This window comes from Schistocerca gregaria, chromosome 3 (genome assembly GCF_023897955.1).
Source record: "Schistocerca gregaria isolate iqSchGreg1 chromosome 3, iqSchGreg1.2, whole genome shotgun sequence".
NCBI classification, from domain to species: domain Eukaryota; kingdom Metazoa; phylum Arthropoda; class Insecta; order Orthoptera; family Acrididae; genus Schistocerca; species Schistocerca gregaria.
In genome coordinates, this window is record NC_064922.1 from 713,654,263 (window position 1) to 713,674,988 (window position 20,726).

Here is a 20,726-nt window from a genome sequence, read left to right on the forward strand (position 1 = left end):
GCATAAACTTCGGCAAAGATAGACGTTACAAAGCTCTACACCGCAACGAAGGGTCGTCAAGAGACTATAAGATATTGTCTGTTAAGGCTCGACTAGTTGTTACCGATGATTTTCCGATATGTAGGCAAGTAAAACTACAAACCTGGTTCTGCGAAAGATACGTAGGCAAAGTACAGCAGATCACAACTCACAAATAAACTAAAAGTGGCAACAGCAGAAACGGGAAGGAGAGCTGCTGAGTTGCACCCACAACTTAACTAACTCAGGAGAAGAAAACGCTTCAAACTGACACTGATAATTACACTGAGACAAAAGTAATGAGGTATTTCCTAGTGTCTTTAGTGCAGCAGCTCGATGTGCCGTGCACGCCACAAATCACTAGAAGTCACTTGCAGAAATATTGAGCCATGCTGCCTCCGTAGCCGTACATAATTGTGAAAAGGTTGCCGGTGCAGGATTAGGGGTACGAACTGACGCCTCGATTATGTCCTTTTTCTGGCGGTATAGGTAGCCAGATAATTCGCTCGAATTGTCCAGTATGTTCTTCAAACCAACCGCGAACATTTGTGACCCGGTGACGTAGCGCACTACGATCAACAAAAATTCCGTCATTTTTTGGAAACATGAAGCTCATGAATAGCAACAAATAGTCTCCAGGTAACCGAACATAACCATTTCCAGTCAGCGATCGGTTCAGTTGGCCCAGAGGACTCAGTCCACACAGCCCACACAATAATGGAGCTAAAAGCAGTGCCTTGTTGAAACCTTGGGTGCTTGGCTTCGCAGGGTCCACTCCACACTCGAACCCTACCATCAGCTCTTGCCAACTGTAACCGAACCGGCACCCATATGACCATGCCACGGTTTACCAGTCGTCTAAAGTCTGATGTCCGCCCCGACAGCTCAGTGGTCAGCGTGGCGGATTGACGTCCTATGGGCCCGGGTTCGATTCCGGGCTGGGTCGGCGTTTTTCTCCTCTCAGGGACTGGATGTTGTGCTGTCTTCATCATCATTTCATCCCCATCCGCCGCCCAGGTCGCCCAATGTGGCGTCGAATGTAGTAAGACCTGCACCAAGGTGGCCAATGACACCAAACGCTCATTTTCATTTTACAGTCTGATATGGTCAAGAGCCCAAGAAAGGATCTGCACGCTATGTCGTGCTATTAGCAGTGGCACGCTTTGGTTGTAAGCTGCTACAGCCCATTAACGCCAAATTTCGCCACACTGTCCTAACGGATACGTTCGTCGTACGTCCCACATTGATTTCTGCTGTATTTCATGCAGTGTTGATTGTCTGTTAGCACTGACAACTATACGTAAACGCCACTTCTCTCCTTCGTTAAATGAAGGCCGCCTGCCAGTGCGTTGTCTTGGGTACTCTCTGCACGCTCTTGACACTGTGGATCTCGGAATATTGCACTCACTAACGATTTCCGAAATGGAATGTCCCATGCGTGTAGCCCCAACTACCATTTCGCGTTCAGTCTGTTAATTCCCATCGTGTGACCGTAACCACGTCGGAAACCTTTTCAAATGAATCACCTGAGTACAAATGACACCTCCGCCAATGTATTTATCTTTCATACCGTGTGTACCCGATACTGCCGCCAACTGTAATGTGCAGATCATAACCCCCCCTCCCCCCCCCAGTCTTTTGTCACCTTAGTGGAATGTTATCATTGGAGTCACTATTTGGAGGAAGGTAGAACTTTGGGGTTGCAATGCAAGATGATTCGAAAAGGACTTTATTCTCTTCATAAAGACAGAAAGGTCCTTATCTCACATATCTACACAGATTTGAACTGTGACAAGGTGACATGGTTCGGTATTGAGCCGTAGGTACACTTGAAATGAGACGTTAGACCATAACGAACATGTCGTCAGTTATTTATCCGAATAAATTTTCGTTGTGCGCTTAAAAATTAAAAGTAGAGTACAAAGGGGGGGAAAACTAGAAGATTTAGATTTCAGGTCCCACGAGGGACGTGGACATTTGAAATGGAGCACAAGCTCGGATGGGGGAAATGTGAAGACTGAAATGAGCTGCGACCTTTCAAAGGAATCAACGCAACGTTTGCCTTCAACGATTTAGAGAACTCACGGAAACGTGAAATCGACGACCGTAAGGGGGCCTTTTAACCGACATCCTCCTTAATACGTTTCCAGTCTGTTACTACACCGCGCTTGGTAGTAATCCTGTTTTACAAACCGCAACCAGTAATAAGTTTCCAGTGACTCACACAGAGCAGCACTGGGATCTCATTATCTCATTGCGAGCAGACGACAGGAGAATATATATACTAAAAATGATACTTTATACGTAACTGAAATATTTGTGCTGTCCCTCCTCTCTCTCTCTCTCTCTCTCTCTCTCTCTCTCTCTCTCTCACACACACACACACACACACACACACACACACACACACACACACACACACACACACTCACTAAAATACACATACTTACCTAAAATTTTAATCACAGTGAAGTAATGTTGGTCGTTGTGAAGTATCAGTAGTTGTAGATACTAACTGTTAATAAAGTGTGTGTCACAGAACCATACAATGCTCTACCTGCAGATCTTGCAGTGAAATTCAACGTATTTGTGCATCTAGACTGCAGGTTACAAAAGTAAATTACTGAATGAATGAAAATACATTAAAGACTATTTAATTTTTGTTTCCTAGTATTCAATGTATCATTATACGGATTAAACGTGTTTTATTCCCGACCATTTAAGTGTTGCAGTCTACACATATAGTGAATTAGTTGCTTGACGTAGCTTGCGTAATCGAACACCGCAGAAAAGCATTTGATGTATAATGTGACTACTGAAATATTATAATAAATTCTCTGAAAATTACTTAACTTATATGCAAGTTTGAAGTATTTTAAGTTGAGTGCTTTCTGTTACAGGCGGGATCAGTGGATCGCCGGCTGCCATTCGCCATCCTCTCTGCACTGAACCTTCTGGCAGCTTTTGCTACATCTTTCCTGCCAGAATCTGCATTACAGAGATTGCCTGAGTCTTTGGAGGATGCCGCGGTCTTTGGCAAAGACCGCCGGTATTGGAGCTGGAAACCTAAGCCCGATCCATCATACGCACCATGCTGACTAAATTCCAGAAGTGCCCAGCACGTGAAAGAACCGCGTATTCGTAACGTTCCTGGAGTACAGTCCCGGTACTGAACGCTACTACAAAAATACGTATTTGTAGCATGGCAGACGCAACAGTAAATGTACTAAACTATGAAAGAAAAAAGAAATGTGAGAAACTGACGATTATGCCAATAATTAAGCTGATTGCTAAAACGCATGAAGAATTTTCCTTAGGAACTGAGAACGCAGGATGTGGGAAGACTACAGGTCGTGCTATCTCATCTTCTCACAGAGAATTTCCATTTCATTAACTTCAATCTAAAATTTTCTGTCGCAACAAGTAAAAGATATTAACTGATTTGGCATAATATTCTTCCTAGAAAGTAAGTCCCCTGTCAGCCGTGTTATATATTTCGAAGTTCACCTTTCATTACAGCTTTATTTTATTCTCTATTACCATCATCGCCAAATTACCTAGTCATCTTGTGATATATATATATATATATATATATATATATATATATATATACAACACCTGTGCTTTGATTACTATTTATCATTAATTCCTTTGTTAGCCACACACTACCTAACACGTGCATCTAGATTTGAACGTGCTAACACAGCAGCAATGTTAAAGTGATTCTACCGTCTTTCCCCCTGTTCCCAACATAACCATTTACCATTTTACATTCACATCTGTAATCTTAAGGGTCCTTTCAGTGGGTGGCATCGTGGCAGTGGGTGAATCGTGTACCACAATCATCTTCCTGTCTCTCCTGTACTGAACGAAGGAGCGAAGAAACGAGCTGCTCATGATAGATCTATCTTTTCTATCAATTCCAGCTGGTAAGATTACCAGACTGACGGACCATCCAAAATAAGAGGTCGAACAAGCCTTCTATAAACAAAGAAGGAGGATTACCGTTTTACAGTCAGAGATGGAGGAGGAGGACGGACTGGGCAATTATGCATCATTTAACGAAATCCTGTCAAGATGGCGCGACAAGAAATTTCTCGTCAGACTGTTCAAGCTTCCTCTCCTCTAGTCACTTTCCAATACGAAATATTAGCTAATAATTGAGGACTGTCAATCCACTTACTCCAGTCACAATTCGAGCCCCATGATGCGCTTCGCACTTAGCTTTCCCTGCTTTCCCCAGCAGCATGCTTCTGATCTCACTACAGCTGTCTGGAGATTAGTTTCCGTACTTACCATTCACAGCATCACTTGCTGTTAGTATTCACTTACTTTATTTATCATTAGGTTTTTATATATAACTTATTATGCTGCTTATGTGCACTTTCATTTTTGTTTATGCTTTATGACAACTACAGCGGTGTGCTATTATGTTTCATTATTTTATAGTGCTTTTTACCCCCACCCTGAGATGAGCTTCCAGATATGCATGTCATTAGCTCATTATATCCAGCCGTGGTACGATATCTGCACTTGTTGTTAGGCCTCTGTATACCATTCTGGAACAGGCGCTGGAAACCACATCTAACCATTTACGAGCTCTTATTGTATTAATGGATTCATTATTGTATTACTTATTGCTCATCTATTTTTTTAGGACCACAGCAATATGATGCAAGAATCTTATTGTTGAAACTCGCAAATAATGCGACAGTCATAAGTATGAACGACTTTTTATATATAATATTTTTTAACCTTTCGACCCTAACTTTAATATTCTTATTTTACTTGTACATATTTGTGGTATACTTTTCTATACAGCCTGAAACCGATTTAGAAATAAAATTTGTATTATGCAACTGGTTGCTGATTATTTCGACATGTCTTAAACTACATACATGTAACAATTGTCTAAATATCTTGTACGAAGTCCTACAACAGCGCTACACCACACTTAATATTGTCTCTTTGTCGCTTGACTAGTAAGAGTACGTATCCAAAAGTTACTACCGTTCTGAAACCGACTCGCTGTTAATATTTTGACTGGGGGTGAGAACATATCTTGGTGCCACAGCCAGTGGGACTGCTGCCTCTGGTTCGCCACAGCTGCACCCTGCTGGTTGGTCTGTTGATAGCCGCCCCCGGACGGCTGCAGGTGACTGCTGGTGATGTCTCGTACTCGCCTGCTGCCCGCTCCATCGTATTCGCATATGCTGTCCTGCCGACCTCGTGCGTGGACAACTAAACTGCACCTGGACAAATCAGAACTGCTGAGGATGGCAGAAACTGCCTTCCCTCAGCGCTCCCGCCCTAAAGGCTTCATATCTGCAGATCCAGTTCTCTTTTATTGGCATCCTGTGCACCTCCCTCACCAAGATGCAGTGGCCCGGAAAGTTTTTGTTTTTCAGAAGCCATCCGTTTTATATTATGGACCACGCCTAGTGTGGTACTCCTCAGTATAGTCTTCATTGAAGCATGCACTTTTTCTCCGGTGATTCTTCGCCAACCCAGTTAGTGTCTCTCACCTGATGGTCCTTTATAGGGATGACTGCTATATGCGAGGTTTGGAACTTGAATAGTGGCAACTATTTATTTACAGCTCGTACAAGATACACTCCTGGAAATTGAAATAAGAACACCGTGAATTCATTGTCTCAGGAAGGAGAAACTTTATTGACACATTCCTGGGGTCAGATACATCACATGATCACACTGACAGAACCACAGGCACATAGACACAGGCAACAGAGCATGCACAATGTCGGCACTAGTACAGTGTACATCCACCTTTCGCAGCAATGCAGGCTGCTATTCTCCCATGGAGACGATCGTAGAGATGCTGGATGTAGTCCTGTGGAACGGCTTGCCATGCCATTTCCACCTGGCGCCTCAGTTGGACCAGCGTTCGTGCTGGACGTGCAGACCTCGTGAGACGACGCTTCATCCAGTCCCAAACATGCTCAATGGGGGACAGATCCGGAGATCTTGCTGGCCAGGGTAGTTGACTTACACCTTCTAGAGCACGTTGGGTGGCACGGGATACATGCGAACGTGCATTGTCCTGTTGGAACAGCAAGTTCCCTTGCCGGTCTAGGAATGGTAGAACGATGGGTTCGATGACGGTTTGGATGTACCGTGCACTATTCAGTGTCCCCTCGACGATCACCAGAGGTGTACGGCCAGTGTAGGAGATCGCTCCCCACACCATGATGCCGGGTGTTGGCCCTGTGTGCCTCGGTCGTATGCAGTCCTGATTGTGGCGCTCACCTGCACGGCACCAAACACGCATACGACCATCATTGGCACCAAGGCAGAAGCGACTCTCATCGCTGAAGACGACACATCTCCATTCGTCCCTCCATTCACGCCTGTCGCGACACCACTGGAGGCGGGCTGCACGATGTTGGGGCGTGAGCGGAAGACGGCCTAACGGTGTGCGGGACCGTAGCCCAGCTCCATGGAGACGATTGCGAATGGTCCTCGCCGATACCCCAGGAGCAACAGTGTCCCTAATTTGCTGGGAAGTGGCGGTGCGGTCCCCTACGGCAGTGCGTAGGATCCTACGGTCTTGGCGTGCATCCGTGCGTCGCTGCGGTCCGGTCACCAGGTCGACGGGCACGTGCACCTTCCGCCGACCACTGGCGACAACATCGATGTACTGTGGAGACCTCACGCCCCACGTGTTGAGCAATTCGGCGGTACGTCCACCCTGCCTCCCGCATGCCCACTATACGCCCTCGCTCAAAGTCCGTCAACTGCACATACGGTTCACGTCCACGCTGTCGCGGTATGCTACCAGTGTTAAAGACTGCGATGGAGCTCCGTATGCCACGGCAAACTGGCTGACACTGACGGCGGCGGTGCACAAATGCTGCGCAGCTAGCGCCATTCGACGGCCAACACCGCGGTTCCTGGTGTGTCCGCTGTCCCGTGCGTGTGATCATTGCTTCTACAGCCCTCTCGCAGTGTCCGGAGCAAGTATGGTGGGTCTGACCCACCGGTGTCAATGTGTTCTTTTTTCCATTTCCAGGAGTGTAGATACGTGTTTCAAAGTTTTACTGACCTTCGAAGTAGTCACCAGCATTGTGTATAATCCGTTGCCAGCGATGTGGAAGTCGTAGGATACTCTTGGCAGTGCCAGTTGTGTTGACAGTTCGAGCGACGTGGTCTATTGCCCGACGAATTTGTAGCAGTTCCGAAGCGAATGCCTTGAGGTGTTTCCTTCAGTTTAGAAATCGAGTTGAACTTACGAGGGCTTAAGTCAGGGGAGTGCAGTAGGTGGTATAGCACTTAGCAGCCCCATCAGTCAAACAAATCAGTAACAGCTTGCACTGTACCACCTACTGCACTCCCCATATTACTGTTCAGTAAATTGAACAAACATTTCTTCCCGTGCCGTTGTAGAGGTACAATGCTAATCAAAAGATGATCTTGGCGCTATTGAACGAAAAAACACCTTTGTAAAATCGTAAGTTGATACGTGTTACATGACCATTATATACGAAAGACATTTTCAAGACTGATATACGAAAAGATTGTTCCAACGGCTATTGTGAATTGAGACACAAAGGAGTTACAGACATTGGTTGCGAGCGGACATTGATTGAAAACAGTGATGAAATTTGGAAATTTTTGCCGGACCGGGATTCGAACCCAGGTCTCGTGGTTACTTCCAGATGCTCATAGATCCATGTTCGAATGAACGGCCGCCACATATATACACTTACGGTGAGACTGCCAACGATCTCTACAGCGCAGTGAATCGGCGAAATACCGCGAGTAATGAGGCTAATGGCCAAGGGGCTCTTCATTAGTAGTGTCTGGAGAAGCTGAGAATTTGGGTCTGACGGGTGTCGTGCTGTGTCCAGATGCCCGCTGACACGGTAGCTCAGCGTGCTCGGTCAGAGGGTTAACTGACCTCTATAATATAATACTGAGTGACCGGATCAACGATTAACCTGAATGGACGCCATGGGATGTCCGCCCCGAACAAATACAACGAGCCATGACGAATAAAATCAGTTAAAAAAAAGATGCCTTAGTTGTCAGACCACAGTGCCTAGTAAGCAAGAGACCCGAGTTCTAATTACGGTCTGGCACAAATTTTCAACTTTTCCCATTGATTTCAGTCACTGCCAACTTATACCCAATGTCTATAACTCTTTCGAGTCTTAAATGATACAAGATGGATACATAATTTCTTTAATAGTCCATTCTGAACATTTTGTTATTCTATATCTACATCTACATCTATATTCTGCAAATCACATTTAAATGCCTTCACAATTCTCTATTACTTCAATCGCCGGCCTGTGTCGGCCGAGCGGTTCTAGGCGATCAGTCTGGAACCGCGCGACCGCTACGGTCGCAGGTTCGAATCCTGCCTCGGGCATGGATGTGGGTGATATTCTTAGGTTAGTTAGGTTTAAGTAGTTCTAAGTCAAGGGGATTTATGACCTCAGATATTAAGTCCCATAGTGCTCAGAGCTATTATTCTAATCTCGTATAGCGTGCGGAAAGAAGGAACACCTATATCTTTCCGTACGAGCTCTTATTTTCCTTATTTTATGATGGTGATCGTTTCTCCCTATGTAGTTCGGTGTCAACAAAGTATTTTTGCATTCTGAGGAGAAAAAGTTGGTGATTGAAATTACTTCAGAAGATTCCGTCGCAACAATAAACGCCTTTGTTTTAATGATGTCCAGCTCAAATCCTGCATCATTTCCATGACTCTCTCCCATATTTCGCGATAATACAAGACGTGCTGTCCTTCTTTGAACTTTTTCAACGTACTCCATCAGTCCCATCTGGTAAGGATCTCACACCGCGCAGCAGTATCCTAAAAGAGACGGACAAGCGTAGTGTAGACAGTGTCCTTAGTAGATCGGTTACATTTTCTAAGTGTACTGCCGATAAAGCGCAGCCTTTGGTTAGCCTTCCCCACAACATTTTCCGTATATTCCTTCCAATTTCGGCTTCGTGATGACTGGGTGTTGTGTTCCTTACGTTAGTTAGGTTTAAGTAGTTCTAAGTTCTACGGGACTGATGGCCATAGATGTTAAGTCCCATAGTGCTCAGAGCCTTTTGAACCATTTTTGAACCTTCCAATTCAAGTTGTTCGTAATTGTAATTCCCAGGTATTTAGTTGAATTTACGACTTTTAGATTACACTGATTCGTCGTGTAACGGAAGTTTAACGAATTTCTTTTAGCACTCATGTGGATGACCTCACACTTTTCGTTATTTAGGGTCAACTGCCAATTTCAGCAGCTTTCAGATATCTTTTCTATATCGTTTTGTAATTTGTTTTGATCTTCTGCTAACTTTATTAGTTGATAAACGACAGCGTCATCTGCAAACAGTCGAAGTCGGCTGCTCAGATTGTCTCCCAAATCGTTTATATAGATAAGGAACAGCAAAGGGCCTATAACACTACCTTGAGGAACTCCAGAAATCACTTCTGTTTAAGTCGATGACTTTCCGTCAATTACTACGAACTGTGACCTCTCTGACAGGAAATCAGAAATCCAGTCACATGACTGAGACGATATTCCATAAGCACACATTTTCACTGCAAGCCGCTTGTGTGGTACAGTAACAAAAGAGAGATCCCCAGCTGTTCTCTCCATCACAGGCCTTCGGCGCCCTACGCTCAGTGAATTGCACTGCTGATTGCTGTGTCGGTAGATCACCTCTGGATCACCTTGCCTAGTATTTGCTCGTTCGACATGAATCCGACAAAAAGAAAAATACAATTTTAACACGCATTAAAAAACTTTTATTGTTCATTACGTATGATATATGTACAAATACTGTACAAATACAGTGGAACGTCGGGTCTTAAATGGCTACACAGGATAATTGAAATGGCCTGGGAGTCGGGACAGGTTCCATCAGACTGGACAAAAGCACTAACCACACCAATCTTTAAACATGGAAACAGAAAAGATTGTAATAACTACAGAGGTATCTCTTTAATCAGCGTTGTGGGAAAGTGCGAGTATTAGTTGAGGACCAATTGGATGAAAATCAGTGTGGGTTTAGACCTCTTAGAGGTTGTCAGGACCAGATCTTTAGCTTACGGCAAATAATGGAGAAGTGTTGTGAGCGGAACAAGGAACTGTATCTATGCTTTATAGATCTAGAAAAGGCATATGACCGGGTTCCTAGGAGAAAGTTATTGTCTGTTCTACGAGATTATGGAATAGGAGGCAAACTTTTGCAAGCAATTAAAGGTCTTTACATGGATAGTCAGGCAGCAGTTAGAGTTGACGGTAAATTGAGTTCATGGTTCAGAGTAGTTTCAGGGGTAAGACAAGGCTACAACCTGTCTCCACTGTTGTTCATATTATTTATGGATCATATGTTGAAAACAATAGACTGACTGGGTGAGATCAAGGTATGTGAACACAAAATAAGCAGTCTTGCATATGCGGATGACTTAGCTGTGATGGCAGATTCGATTGAAAGTTTGCAAAGTAATATTTCAGAGCTAGATCAGAAATGTAATGACTATGGTATGAAGATTAGCATCTCCAAAACGAAAGTAATGTCAGTGGGAAAGAAATAAAAACGGATTGAGTGCCAAATAGGAGGAACAAAGTTAGAACAGGTGGACAGTTTCAAGTACTTAGGATGCATATTCTCACAGGATGGCAACATAGTGAAGGAACTGGAAGCGAGGTGTAGCAAAGCTAATGCAGTGAGCGCTCAGCTACGATCTACTCTCTTCTGCAAGAAGGAAGTCAGTACCAAGACTAAGTTATCTGTGCACCGTTCAATCTTTCGACCAACTTTGTTGTATGGGAGCGAAAGCTGGGTGGATTCAGGTTACCTTGTCAACAAGGTTGAGGTTACGGATATGAAAGTAGCTAGGATGATTGCAGGTACTAGTAGATGGGAACAATGGCAGGAGGGTGTCCACAATGAGGAAATCAAAGAAAAACTGGGAATGAACTCTATAGATGTAGCAGTCAGGATGAACAGGCTTAGATGGTGGGGTATGTTACACGCATGGGAGAAGCAAGGTTACCCAAGAGACTCATGGGTTCAGCAGTAGAGGGTAGAGGAGTCGGGGCAGACCAAGGAGAAGATACCTGGATTCGATTAAGAATGATTTTGAAGTAATAGGTTTAACATCAGAAGAGGCACCAATGTTAGCACTGAATAGGGGATCATGGAGGAATTTTATAAGGGGGCTATGCTCCAGACTGAACGCTGAAAGGCATAATCAGTCTTAAATGATGATGATGATGATGATTGTACTTATATCAAGTCACTCAAGTGGATAATGACACTGCTGCATCTTAAAATCAGGTGCGTCGCAGGTGCCTCTTAAAAAATTAAACAGTTCGGCTACCTCGTTTTCGAATATAAACTCGATACGACCAACAACAATTTTCTCACGCGGTTCTAGGCGCTTCAATCTGGAACCGCGCGACCGCTACGGTCGCAGGTTCGAATCGTGCCTCGGGCATGGATGTGTGTGATGTCCTTAGGTTTGTTAGGTTTCAGTGGTTCTAAGTTCTAGGGGCTTACAGCCATTTGAACCAATTTTCTCACGTTCGACTTCACTTAGCCCCGACATAATGGACTCACAACTACACAGAAAACTCTTCTGAGCATGACTGATACTTGCAACGTACCGAGGATATTGCACAAGTGACGTTCATGGCCAAGTACAATAACGCAACATGCAGGCTTCGCTAGCATCTGCATTTTCAAGCTTGCATTTCTTGCGATGTTTCCATATTTTTGTCCAAGCTCTGAATATGAGAGTCACAGCGCGTGATCACCTGGAGTACTTACCGCACATATAAAATACACTCCTGGAAATGGAAAAAAGAACACATTGACACCGGTGTGTCAGACCCACCATACTTGCTCCGGACACTGCGAGAGGGCTGTACAAGCAATGATCACACGCACGGCACAGCGGACACACCAGGAACCGCGGTGTTGGCCGTCGAATGGCGCTAGCTGCGCAGCATTTGTGCACCGCCGCCGTCAGTGTCAGCCAGTTTGCCGTGGCATACGGAGCTCCATCGCAGTCTTTAACACTGGTAGCATACCGCAACAGCGTGGACGTGAACCGTATGTGCAGTTGACGGACTTTGAGCGAGGGCGTATAGTGGGCATGCGGGAGGCAGGGTGGACGTACCGCCGAATTGCTCAACACGTGGGGCGTGAGGTCTCCACAGTACATCGATGCTGTCGCCAGTGGTCGGCGGAAGGTGCACGTGCCCGTCGACCTGGTGACCGGACCGCAGCGACGCACGGATGCACGCCAAGACCGTAGGATCCTACGCACTGCCGTAGGGGACCGCACCGCCACTTCCCAGCAAATTAGGGACACTGTTGCTCCTGGGGTATCGGCGAGGACCATTCGCAACCGTCTCCATGAAGCTGGTCTACGGTCCCGCACACCGTTAGGCCGTCTTCCGTTCACGCCCCAACATCGTGCAGCCCGCCTTCAGTGGTGTCGCGACAGGTGTGAATGGAGGGACGAATGGAGACGTGTCGTCTTCAGCGATGAGAGTCGCTTGTGCCTTGGTGCCAATAATGGTCGTATGCGTGTTTGGCGCCGTGCAGGTGAGCGCCACAATCAGGACTGCATACGACCGAGGCACACAGGGCCAACACCCGGCATCATGGTGTGGGGAGCGATCTCCTACGCTGGCCGTACAACTCTGGTGATCGTCGAGGGGACATTGAATAGTGCACGGCACATCCAAACCGTCATCGAACCCATCGTTCTACCATTCCTAGACAGGCAAGGGAACTTGCTGTTCCAACAGGACAATGCACGTCCGCATGTATCTCGTGCCACCCAACGTGCTCTAGAAGGTGTAAGTCAACTACCCTGGCCAGCAAGATCTCCGGATCTGTCCCACATTGAGCATGTTTGGGACTGGATGAAGCGTCGTCTCACGCCGTCTGCACGTCCAGCACGAACGCTGGTCCAACTGAGGCGCCAGATGGAAATGGCATGGCAAGCCGTTCCACAGGACTACATCCAGCATCTCTACGATCGTCTCTATGGGAGAATAGCAGCCTGCATTGCTGCGAAAGGTGGATATACACTGTACTAGTGCCGACATTGTGCAGGCTCTGTTGCCTGTGTCTATGTGCCTGTGGTTCTGTCAGTGTGATCATGTGATGTATCTGACCCCAGGAATGTGTCAATAAAGTTTCCCCTTCCTGGGACAATGAATTCACGGTGTTCTTATTTCAATTTCCAGGAGTGTATTTTAGCGCAAATATAATGGCGTCGAATACGTCATAGATACAAGAAAAGTCACATGTGATGTATGACCGACTACTCGACCCCATTACTAATGAAAAAAGACACGAGAGAAAATTTACGGGATGGATTCTTTATCAGACGACACAAAACAACTAAACGCAGAGATACCTGTAGATACATTACAGGAAACATAAAGTTCACCTTAGAGACACAATAAGCAGGGCAAATAAACTTCCAAGATATGAAAGAAAATCGTCGTTAACCTCTGAACGGTTTGAGTTAGGACGTTCAAACTACACGGTTGGTCGCGGGGCATGATGGGAATTAGCACTCCCACGTGCACGCGCTCGCGTTTTGTCTGTCATTTACACCTGAAAATGTCACGGTACAGCGTGCCTGAGCGTATAGCGCTTGCCAGGGCTTGCTATGCTAGCAGTATCAGCCCAATTGCGGCTCAAAGGATGTTTGCGACCCAGTTCAAGCTGACGACAACCGGTCCAAGTGTGCTAACAATCAAGAATTTGATTCTCAAGTTGAGAGTATGGTTAGGGTTAGTGTTGACAATGTCGGACGTCCAAAGAGGGTGAATACGCCTGAAAACATCCAGCAGACACGCGCTGTGTTTCAAACCACCCCAGGAGTTGCACAACAGGTGGGAATCAAACCTGACACAGTGTGACAAATTGTTGTTGAAAACCTGCATCTCTTCCCATACAAAAATCAAACCATCAGCCATTAAGCCACAGGGCCATGGAACAGCGGCTGTTTTTCGGTAACACTATTGTCCTCAGAAATGACGCACGGAATTTTGATGTGAATGTGGTTTGGTTTAGTGACGAAACCCACGTTGTTGAAAACCTGCATCTCTTCGCATACAAAATTCAAACCATCAACAATTAAGCCACAGGGCCATGGAACAGCGGCTGTTTTTCGATAACACTGTTGTCCTCAGAAATGACGCACGGAATTTTGATGTGAATGTGGTTTGGTTTAGTGACGAAACCCACGTTGTTGAAAACCTGCATCTCTTCGCATACAAAATTCAAACCATCAGCCATTAAGCCACAGGGCCATGGAACAGCGGCTGTTTTTCGGTAACACTGTTGTCCTCAGAAATGACGCACGGAATTTTGATGTGATTGTGGTTTGGTTTAGTGACGAAACCCAGTTTCATTTCGATGGGTTCGTCAGCAAGCAAAATTGGCGCCTTTGGCGGACAGAATCCGCATTTCGCGATCGAGAATCGTCTCCACCCCCAAGGGTGACTCTACGATGTGCAATGTCCAGTCACGAAAAAAACAACTTCATATTCCTTGATGACACGTGAAAGTTTTGTAAGTTGATTTCATCCCCATTATCCAAAGTGACCCTGATTTCGACAATATGTGTTTCATGCTAGACGGAGCTCGACTCCATCGAAGCAGGAAAGTGTTTGAAGTCCTGGAGAAGCCCTTTGGGGACCGCATTCTCGCTCTGGGGTGCCCAGAGCCCACTGGCATGGGCCTCGATTGCCCTCCATATTCTCCGGATCTGAACACATGCGAATCCTTTTTGTGATCCTATATTAAAGACAAGATGTACAGCAAAAACCCCAAAGCCATTCCTGAGCTGAAAACAACTATTCACGAGGTCTTCGTCAGCATCGAAGTTTCGAAACTTCAATAGGTCATTCAGAATTTAGCTATTCGTCTGCGCCACATTATCACCGAGGATGTCACGCATATCGAACATGTCGTAACGTAAATTCGAATATCTGTAGTGACGTTTATACGTCGAATAAAGTGTTTGTTCGCCGCAGTTTGTAGCTACTTTACGTTTTTTTTCATATAGTTTAAGGATTGTCGCTCTGTATGTTGTAAGCGTATTGTCATATCGCTGGCTTGGTTGCGGAGTATCTTTGCGAGCGGCTGCATTTGCAGAGTCGGGCACGGGACACGGAACAGCCATGTTGTGTTGTGGGTAGCTCTGCATGTGAAATGCATTATTATGGAAGTTCAGGTGTGGCTGCATGTGCTATTGTTCTGAAGCAATGGGATATGAAAGTGGATTCAGTGAAAAGTGCGTGAAGAAGTAATTAAAAATCAGCAGTGTCGCCGATAACATATTTGATTATCCGCCCGTTTGGGTGTCGTTCTGTACAACATCAATTATCCGCGCCGTATTCAGCCTCCCAGAATGAAACTAATGTGTATCAGTGAAATAGTTTACCACAAAGGAGAGTAATCAAGCGGAAGTGTCTTGTAGCGAGCGTAAGAACATGCGTTCGGTCATCGTGTCTCCGCATCAACAACAGTCAGCCTCGCTACAACGGTTACGGGCACGCTCATACAAGTGAGAAACGGTGAACTGTAATTTAACTTCATGAACAGTGTTACGTTCTTATAAGTGTCAAGAAGAACTGATACCAGATACCTGTGTGTACGTCACGAGCAGTAAGAGGTATCATTCGATCATACGGCTTCTGCATCATCAAGAATCATCCGCGTATTGTCGGTTACGCGTACGCTCGTCCAAGTGATATTGTGGACAGATAATCATCATGAATGTTAATTGGGATCGACACTTGCGACTTAGAGTGTAATCAGTGCAACCTGCGATTTTTGGTATCGTCTCAGAATGAAATTATTGATACCAGACGTAGTACAGTGTTGTGTTTAGTGTCGAGTGGCTCCCTCAACACGCTTGCATATTTATATACTTAATTTCAGGCAAGCCTGCACCAGTGTGGAGCAGAAAAATACGACCATTGTGGGAGTATCAGGTACGTGGTGTGGACAAGACGCGCGGTCTAAACGAGAACCAGTTAAATAGACCCCCACCATTTGTACCCGCCGGGCGTGTTACAAATGTTGGGGGTCAATAAAACTCCATTTAATCTCTTTCAGAAGCTTATAGTACGCGGCAACTCTGTGTCCTTCACAACAATCACTCAACACCTGACGCTACTCACGTCCCTTCTATTTCCTACCAGACCTGGTAAGGACACAGAAGACTAACAACACTAATGCACTCTGATGACTATTGAAGCTATCACAGATAGCTGCAACTGTAAGCATTTACATACCCGCCGACGGAACTTACCAAGACACAAGGCAATTAGACATTATCTGCCAGTGTATATTGATTTATGTCAATGGGACAAATTGGGCCAGGATTTGAACCTGGGTCTCCTGCTTACTAGGCAGATGTGCTGACCACTACCCATCGGTCTCAGTGGTCACCACGTCATGGACTACCCCAGCTCACCACCCGTCAGATCCATTAGCAGCGCTAATCGCTGCATCTCACTGATTCCTGTAAGAGTTTTAGGCTGATGTGCTCCTGCGCTGAAGGGGTCATTGGCCGTCGTGGTCTTAATTAATTATATTTGTATGGTGCGCGGGCATGTCCGTAGGGACAGACAGCAGATATATAATTAAGATGCTGAGTACGTTTATGCAGTTACATTGACCATCCAACGTGTTTTGTGGGTACTTCACATTTTTGTCAGGCAGTGTACATGAATTCGAGAGTGCCGATAGTCTCGCATATAACGATGTCTTTCCTGCTTAAAAAAGAAAAAAAAAACTTATTCGCGTCTTATAAACTTATCAAAGGGTGTTCCGTAAATGCTTTTTAGAGTTTACTTCGTGGGGGATTTCTACTATATTTTACTGGCATTTATTTAGATTTATTTGCTCTGTTAATTCAGTCTTGTAATTAAGCACACCGGACTGCGATATTTCACCAAGTTGGTGCTGATGAGCTGGAGCCACCGATGTAATCAGTCCTCCCACGTGTGTTGAAATCAGGCTAGCGATGTAACCACCCCTTCAGCTGGCACCTACAGAAAGCCGAAATTTTCGCTGGCTGGTATTCACACAATGTGCGCTAGTGGCCAGTACAGTGTAACATTATGAAAAGTGCCATTTTCCCTACCACCCCTGCCTTTCGGAATTCGCTGCTGGATTACGTAATATTGCTCTGTCGCTCTGAAAACCGCTACTTTCGTTTGCACGTACCTTGCACTTAATTTGTTGTGGTATGTTGAAAGTATAGTATTTAATTCGGCGTCGTATTGTGAGTTGGGAGACATGAGATATCACATGTCCTATGGACAAAGGAAACCTATTCTCACTATGTAGTGATCCAGTCAGCTTTTTATGAGGGCATGCTGAAAAGTAATGCCACATAATTTTTGTGGGTAAACTATTAAATCTTTCACATGTAACAGATTTATTAACATTTCACATGTTTTTTTTCACCATGTCTACATATTTGCAGCACTCTGCCGCTAGAGGGCTCCGAATTGTAGTGTGTAACATGACGGTCTGTAACGTAACGTAACTTTGTCGTTGAGTGAGAAAGAGCATTTAGAATTCGAAGAGTTCTTTTACATATGGACCATGCTCTCCTTCAGAATGAGGATGCCAGACCATATACGAGAGCTGCGATATCTGAAGTCATCCGAGGTCTAGGGGTTCATTGTCATCGATCAACCTCCATGCAGGCCCGACTTGGCCCCACCCTATTTTCGTCTGTTTCGTAAACATGAAGGACTGCTTTGAGAACTTCACTGATAATGATGAAGAGGTGCAAGCAAAGATGAGGCTGTGGCTCCGTCAAAAATGTTCGGAATCACAGTGGCGACATCAACAAACTGATCTTTCGTTGGGAGAAACGCGTTCGTCGCCAGGGTGAATATGTTAAGAAATAAACAAGTAGATATAAATAAAGAAGATGTATAATGTTAGTATCGTTTGTTTCACTTAAAAAGTTTTGAGCTTTCACATAAAAAATTCAGAGACATTACCTTTCAGCACGCCTACGTATAAACCGTTTTCCGAATTGAGTAAGTGTGTGGCAACTGGAATATGCCATTTGAGACACCATATGTTCACGATTTAACTTGTTTTCTGGACTATCTGTTCACCTCATTTCCTTGACGTTTAGCATTGGTAACTTCATGAGAGTGTTCAAAATTATAGAGAAGATCATAGGATGAGAGAGGGTATTGTTAACGAAATAGAGTAATGAATAATTTCGTAAAATGATTGAAGGGAATAAATGTTGCAAGTTAAATCTGCTATTGAACTTCTGCTTAACCCGTTATTAATATCCTGTTTTCAAATGAACATAACAACCCACGAGCGCCACTGCACAGGAAGTAAGGGCCTCATTGAATCTATGGCTCCGAGTTGTGGCCGCGTGGTTTGAGGCGCCATGTCACGGACTCCGCGGCCCCTCCCGCCGGAGGTTCGAGTCCTCCCTCGGGCATGGGTGTGTGTGCTGTTCTTAGCACAAGTTAGTTTAAGTAGTATGTAGGTCTAGGGACCGATGACCTAAGCAGTTTGGTCCCTTAGGAATTCACACACATTTGAATATTTGAATCTATGGAAGTAATGATACAAGTTAGCTCATGATAATATAGCAGCTAATAAGCACCGATATTGCAACTGAAAACACTTATTATTAACACCAGCGTATAGATAGAACAGAACTGACCTTCTGGATGGTCAGAGCTGCTTTTTACAGAAGCATCACATATTATAGAATATAGAAACGAGGGCAATATTTTAGAACGGGTAGAACAGGTAGATGAAATTGGGTTGGGAGATATGATCCGAGAAGAATTTGACAGAGCACTGCAACACATAACAAGGAGGGGTTCCCAGTGGTGGGATCGATTTTTTTGAAACAATGTGTATAGTGATGTAGGTTAAGGACCCAGACTCCACCCCTCCTTGCCCCTCTTCCTCCCCCCCCCCCCCCCTCTGCAACCATTCACCTTGGTGAGCCATCATTTGCGACGAAAAAATTTCAGAATTTCGTGCGTTGCGCTACAGCTTCAAACAGGAATGTTATTGAGACTGGTTGCGTAGCATAATGCTCAAGGTAAAGTCCTCACAGACAACAGATTGTGGGTTCAAATCTCGCCAAGAAGGCGGTGTCATTAGCATATTGGAGGAGGAGGAAAGGCGGGGATGCTTGGGCATCTCCGCAGTGTACAGGAGATAGAGGAGAGGGAAGAGGACGGAGCCATGGGAGATGCCAGCGGTGGGATAAATGATACGGGAGTTGGTGTTGTGGAGGGTGACATAATAAGGACGGCGTGAGAGGAAGGAAGCGACCAGATGGACAAAACTGATAGGCAGGACGTAGGCTTCGAGTTGAAAGAAGAGACTGGGATGCCATACGTGTTCATAGTCATTTTGGAGGTCGAGGGAATTAAGCTGGAGGGAGAGAAGGTGGACGAGGTTAAGGAGTTGGTCTTCAGTGGGGAAGGAGGACCAGAAGCCACACTGGGTAAGGGGGAGGAGGTAGTGTTGATTAACGTGGTGATGGATACGATGGTAAAGGATGGATTTTGAGACCTGGCTGAAGACAGAGACGAGGCAGATGGGACGATAGGAAAAGACGATGGAAGGGGGTTTGTTGAATTTGAGGAATAAGAGGACACGGGAAATCTTCCACAAGCTGGGGTAGAAGCTGGTAGAGAGGATGACGTTGTATAAATTGGAATGAAAGTCAGGTGGCGGTAGGTGACACAATCGTGCTTTGACTAGAGGATAAGTTTAATGTTTTGTGCTGTGATGGGAGTGTTTATGTGAGAGGGGGGCCACTGCCCCAAGTACTGGAGACAGGGAGCAAGTGGAGCGACCGAGGTAGTGGCGCGTTCCATGACTGTTGGGGAAAGGGAATAATCAAAGTTGGGATCATCAGGGACGGAGAATAGCTCGGAAAGGTGGGAAACGAAGTGGTTGGGCTTACTGAGGTTGTTGGGAAGGGGGCAGTCGTTATGGAAAAGGGGTCAAAGGGGTGCGGAATGGGAACCAGTAAGGCAATGGAAGACTAACCAGTACTTGAAGGAGTTTATAGAAAGGGTGGTGTTGAGTTGTATACAGGACTGGCGCCAATCCCAGTGTTTCCTTGCTGAACTGAGGTTCCGTGCATGTTGTTGTATTTGCCAGTGGCGTTGGCTGTATCCATGTCATGAGTGTGCAGGAAGGAGAGATAGAGGCAGAGGGATTCATGCAGGAGGAGGAGGAGGACAGCTTGCAGAGGGACAGTGGGATGGTGGGAGTGGATGGTTTTAGTGAGAACATGGGACTCCATGGCGTCAGTAATGGCCTTCTGAAGGATGAAAAAATTTTGCAATCTCATGCTTTGCGCTACAACTTTAAAGAGGAATGTTACTGAGACTGAATCGTGAGGAGGAATTGATGCCACTGCCGAAGGGCAGCGGGGAGTGGCTACAGATGTTGATTTTGGTGGAAGTCAAATAGGTGGAGAAAGTGCAATCTATATGGGAGATGAAGTTATAAGGAATAGGAGCAGTGGAGTGGACATAGATGGTGGCACAAGTGACAGTCATGGAGTGGAAGAAGACACTGAGGACAAGGTTTTTGGTGGGTCATTAAGATGGGGTTATGGTGGGACAGGGATGTGCTTAAGGTGGCCAGTTGTGACTCCACCCTTCAAT

At 45.4% G+C, this 20,726-nt stretch overlaps 1 protein-coding gene across 1 annotated transcript in view; it reads left to right on the top strand.

Annotated features, from left to right (window-relative positions):
* Positions 1-4,877, top strand: part of LOC126354381 (solute carrier family 22 member 7-like) — a 181,680-nt gene extending 176,803 nt beyond the window's left edge. The window contains exon 9 of the mRNA XM_050003982.1: positions 2,919-4,877. Within this exon, the coding sequence (XP_049859939.1) occupies positions 2,919-3,116 (198 nt within the window). The 3' untranslated portion in view covers positions 3,117-4,877. The remainder of the gene's footprint in view (positions 1-2,918) is intronic.
* The last annotated feature ends 15,849 nt before the right edge of the window (positions 4,878-20,726 follow it).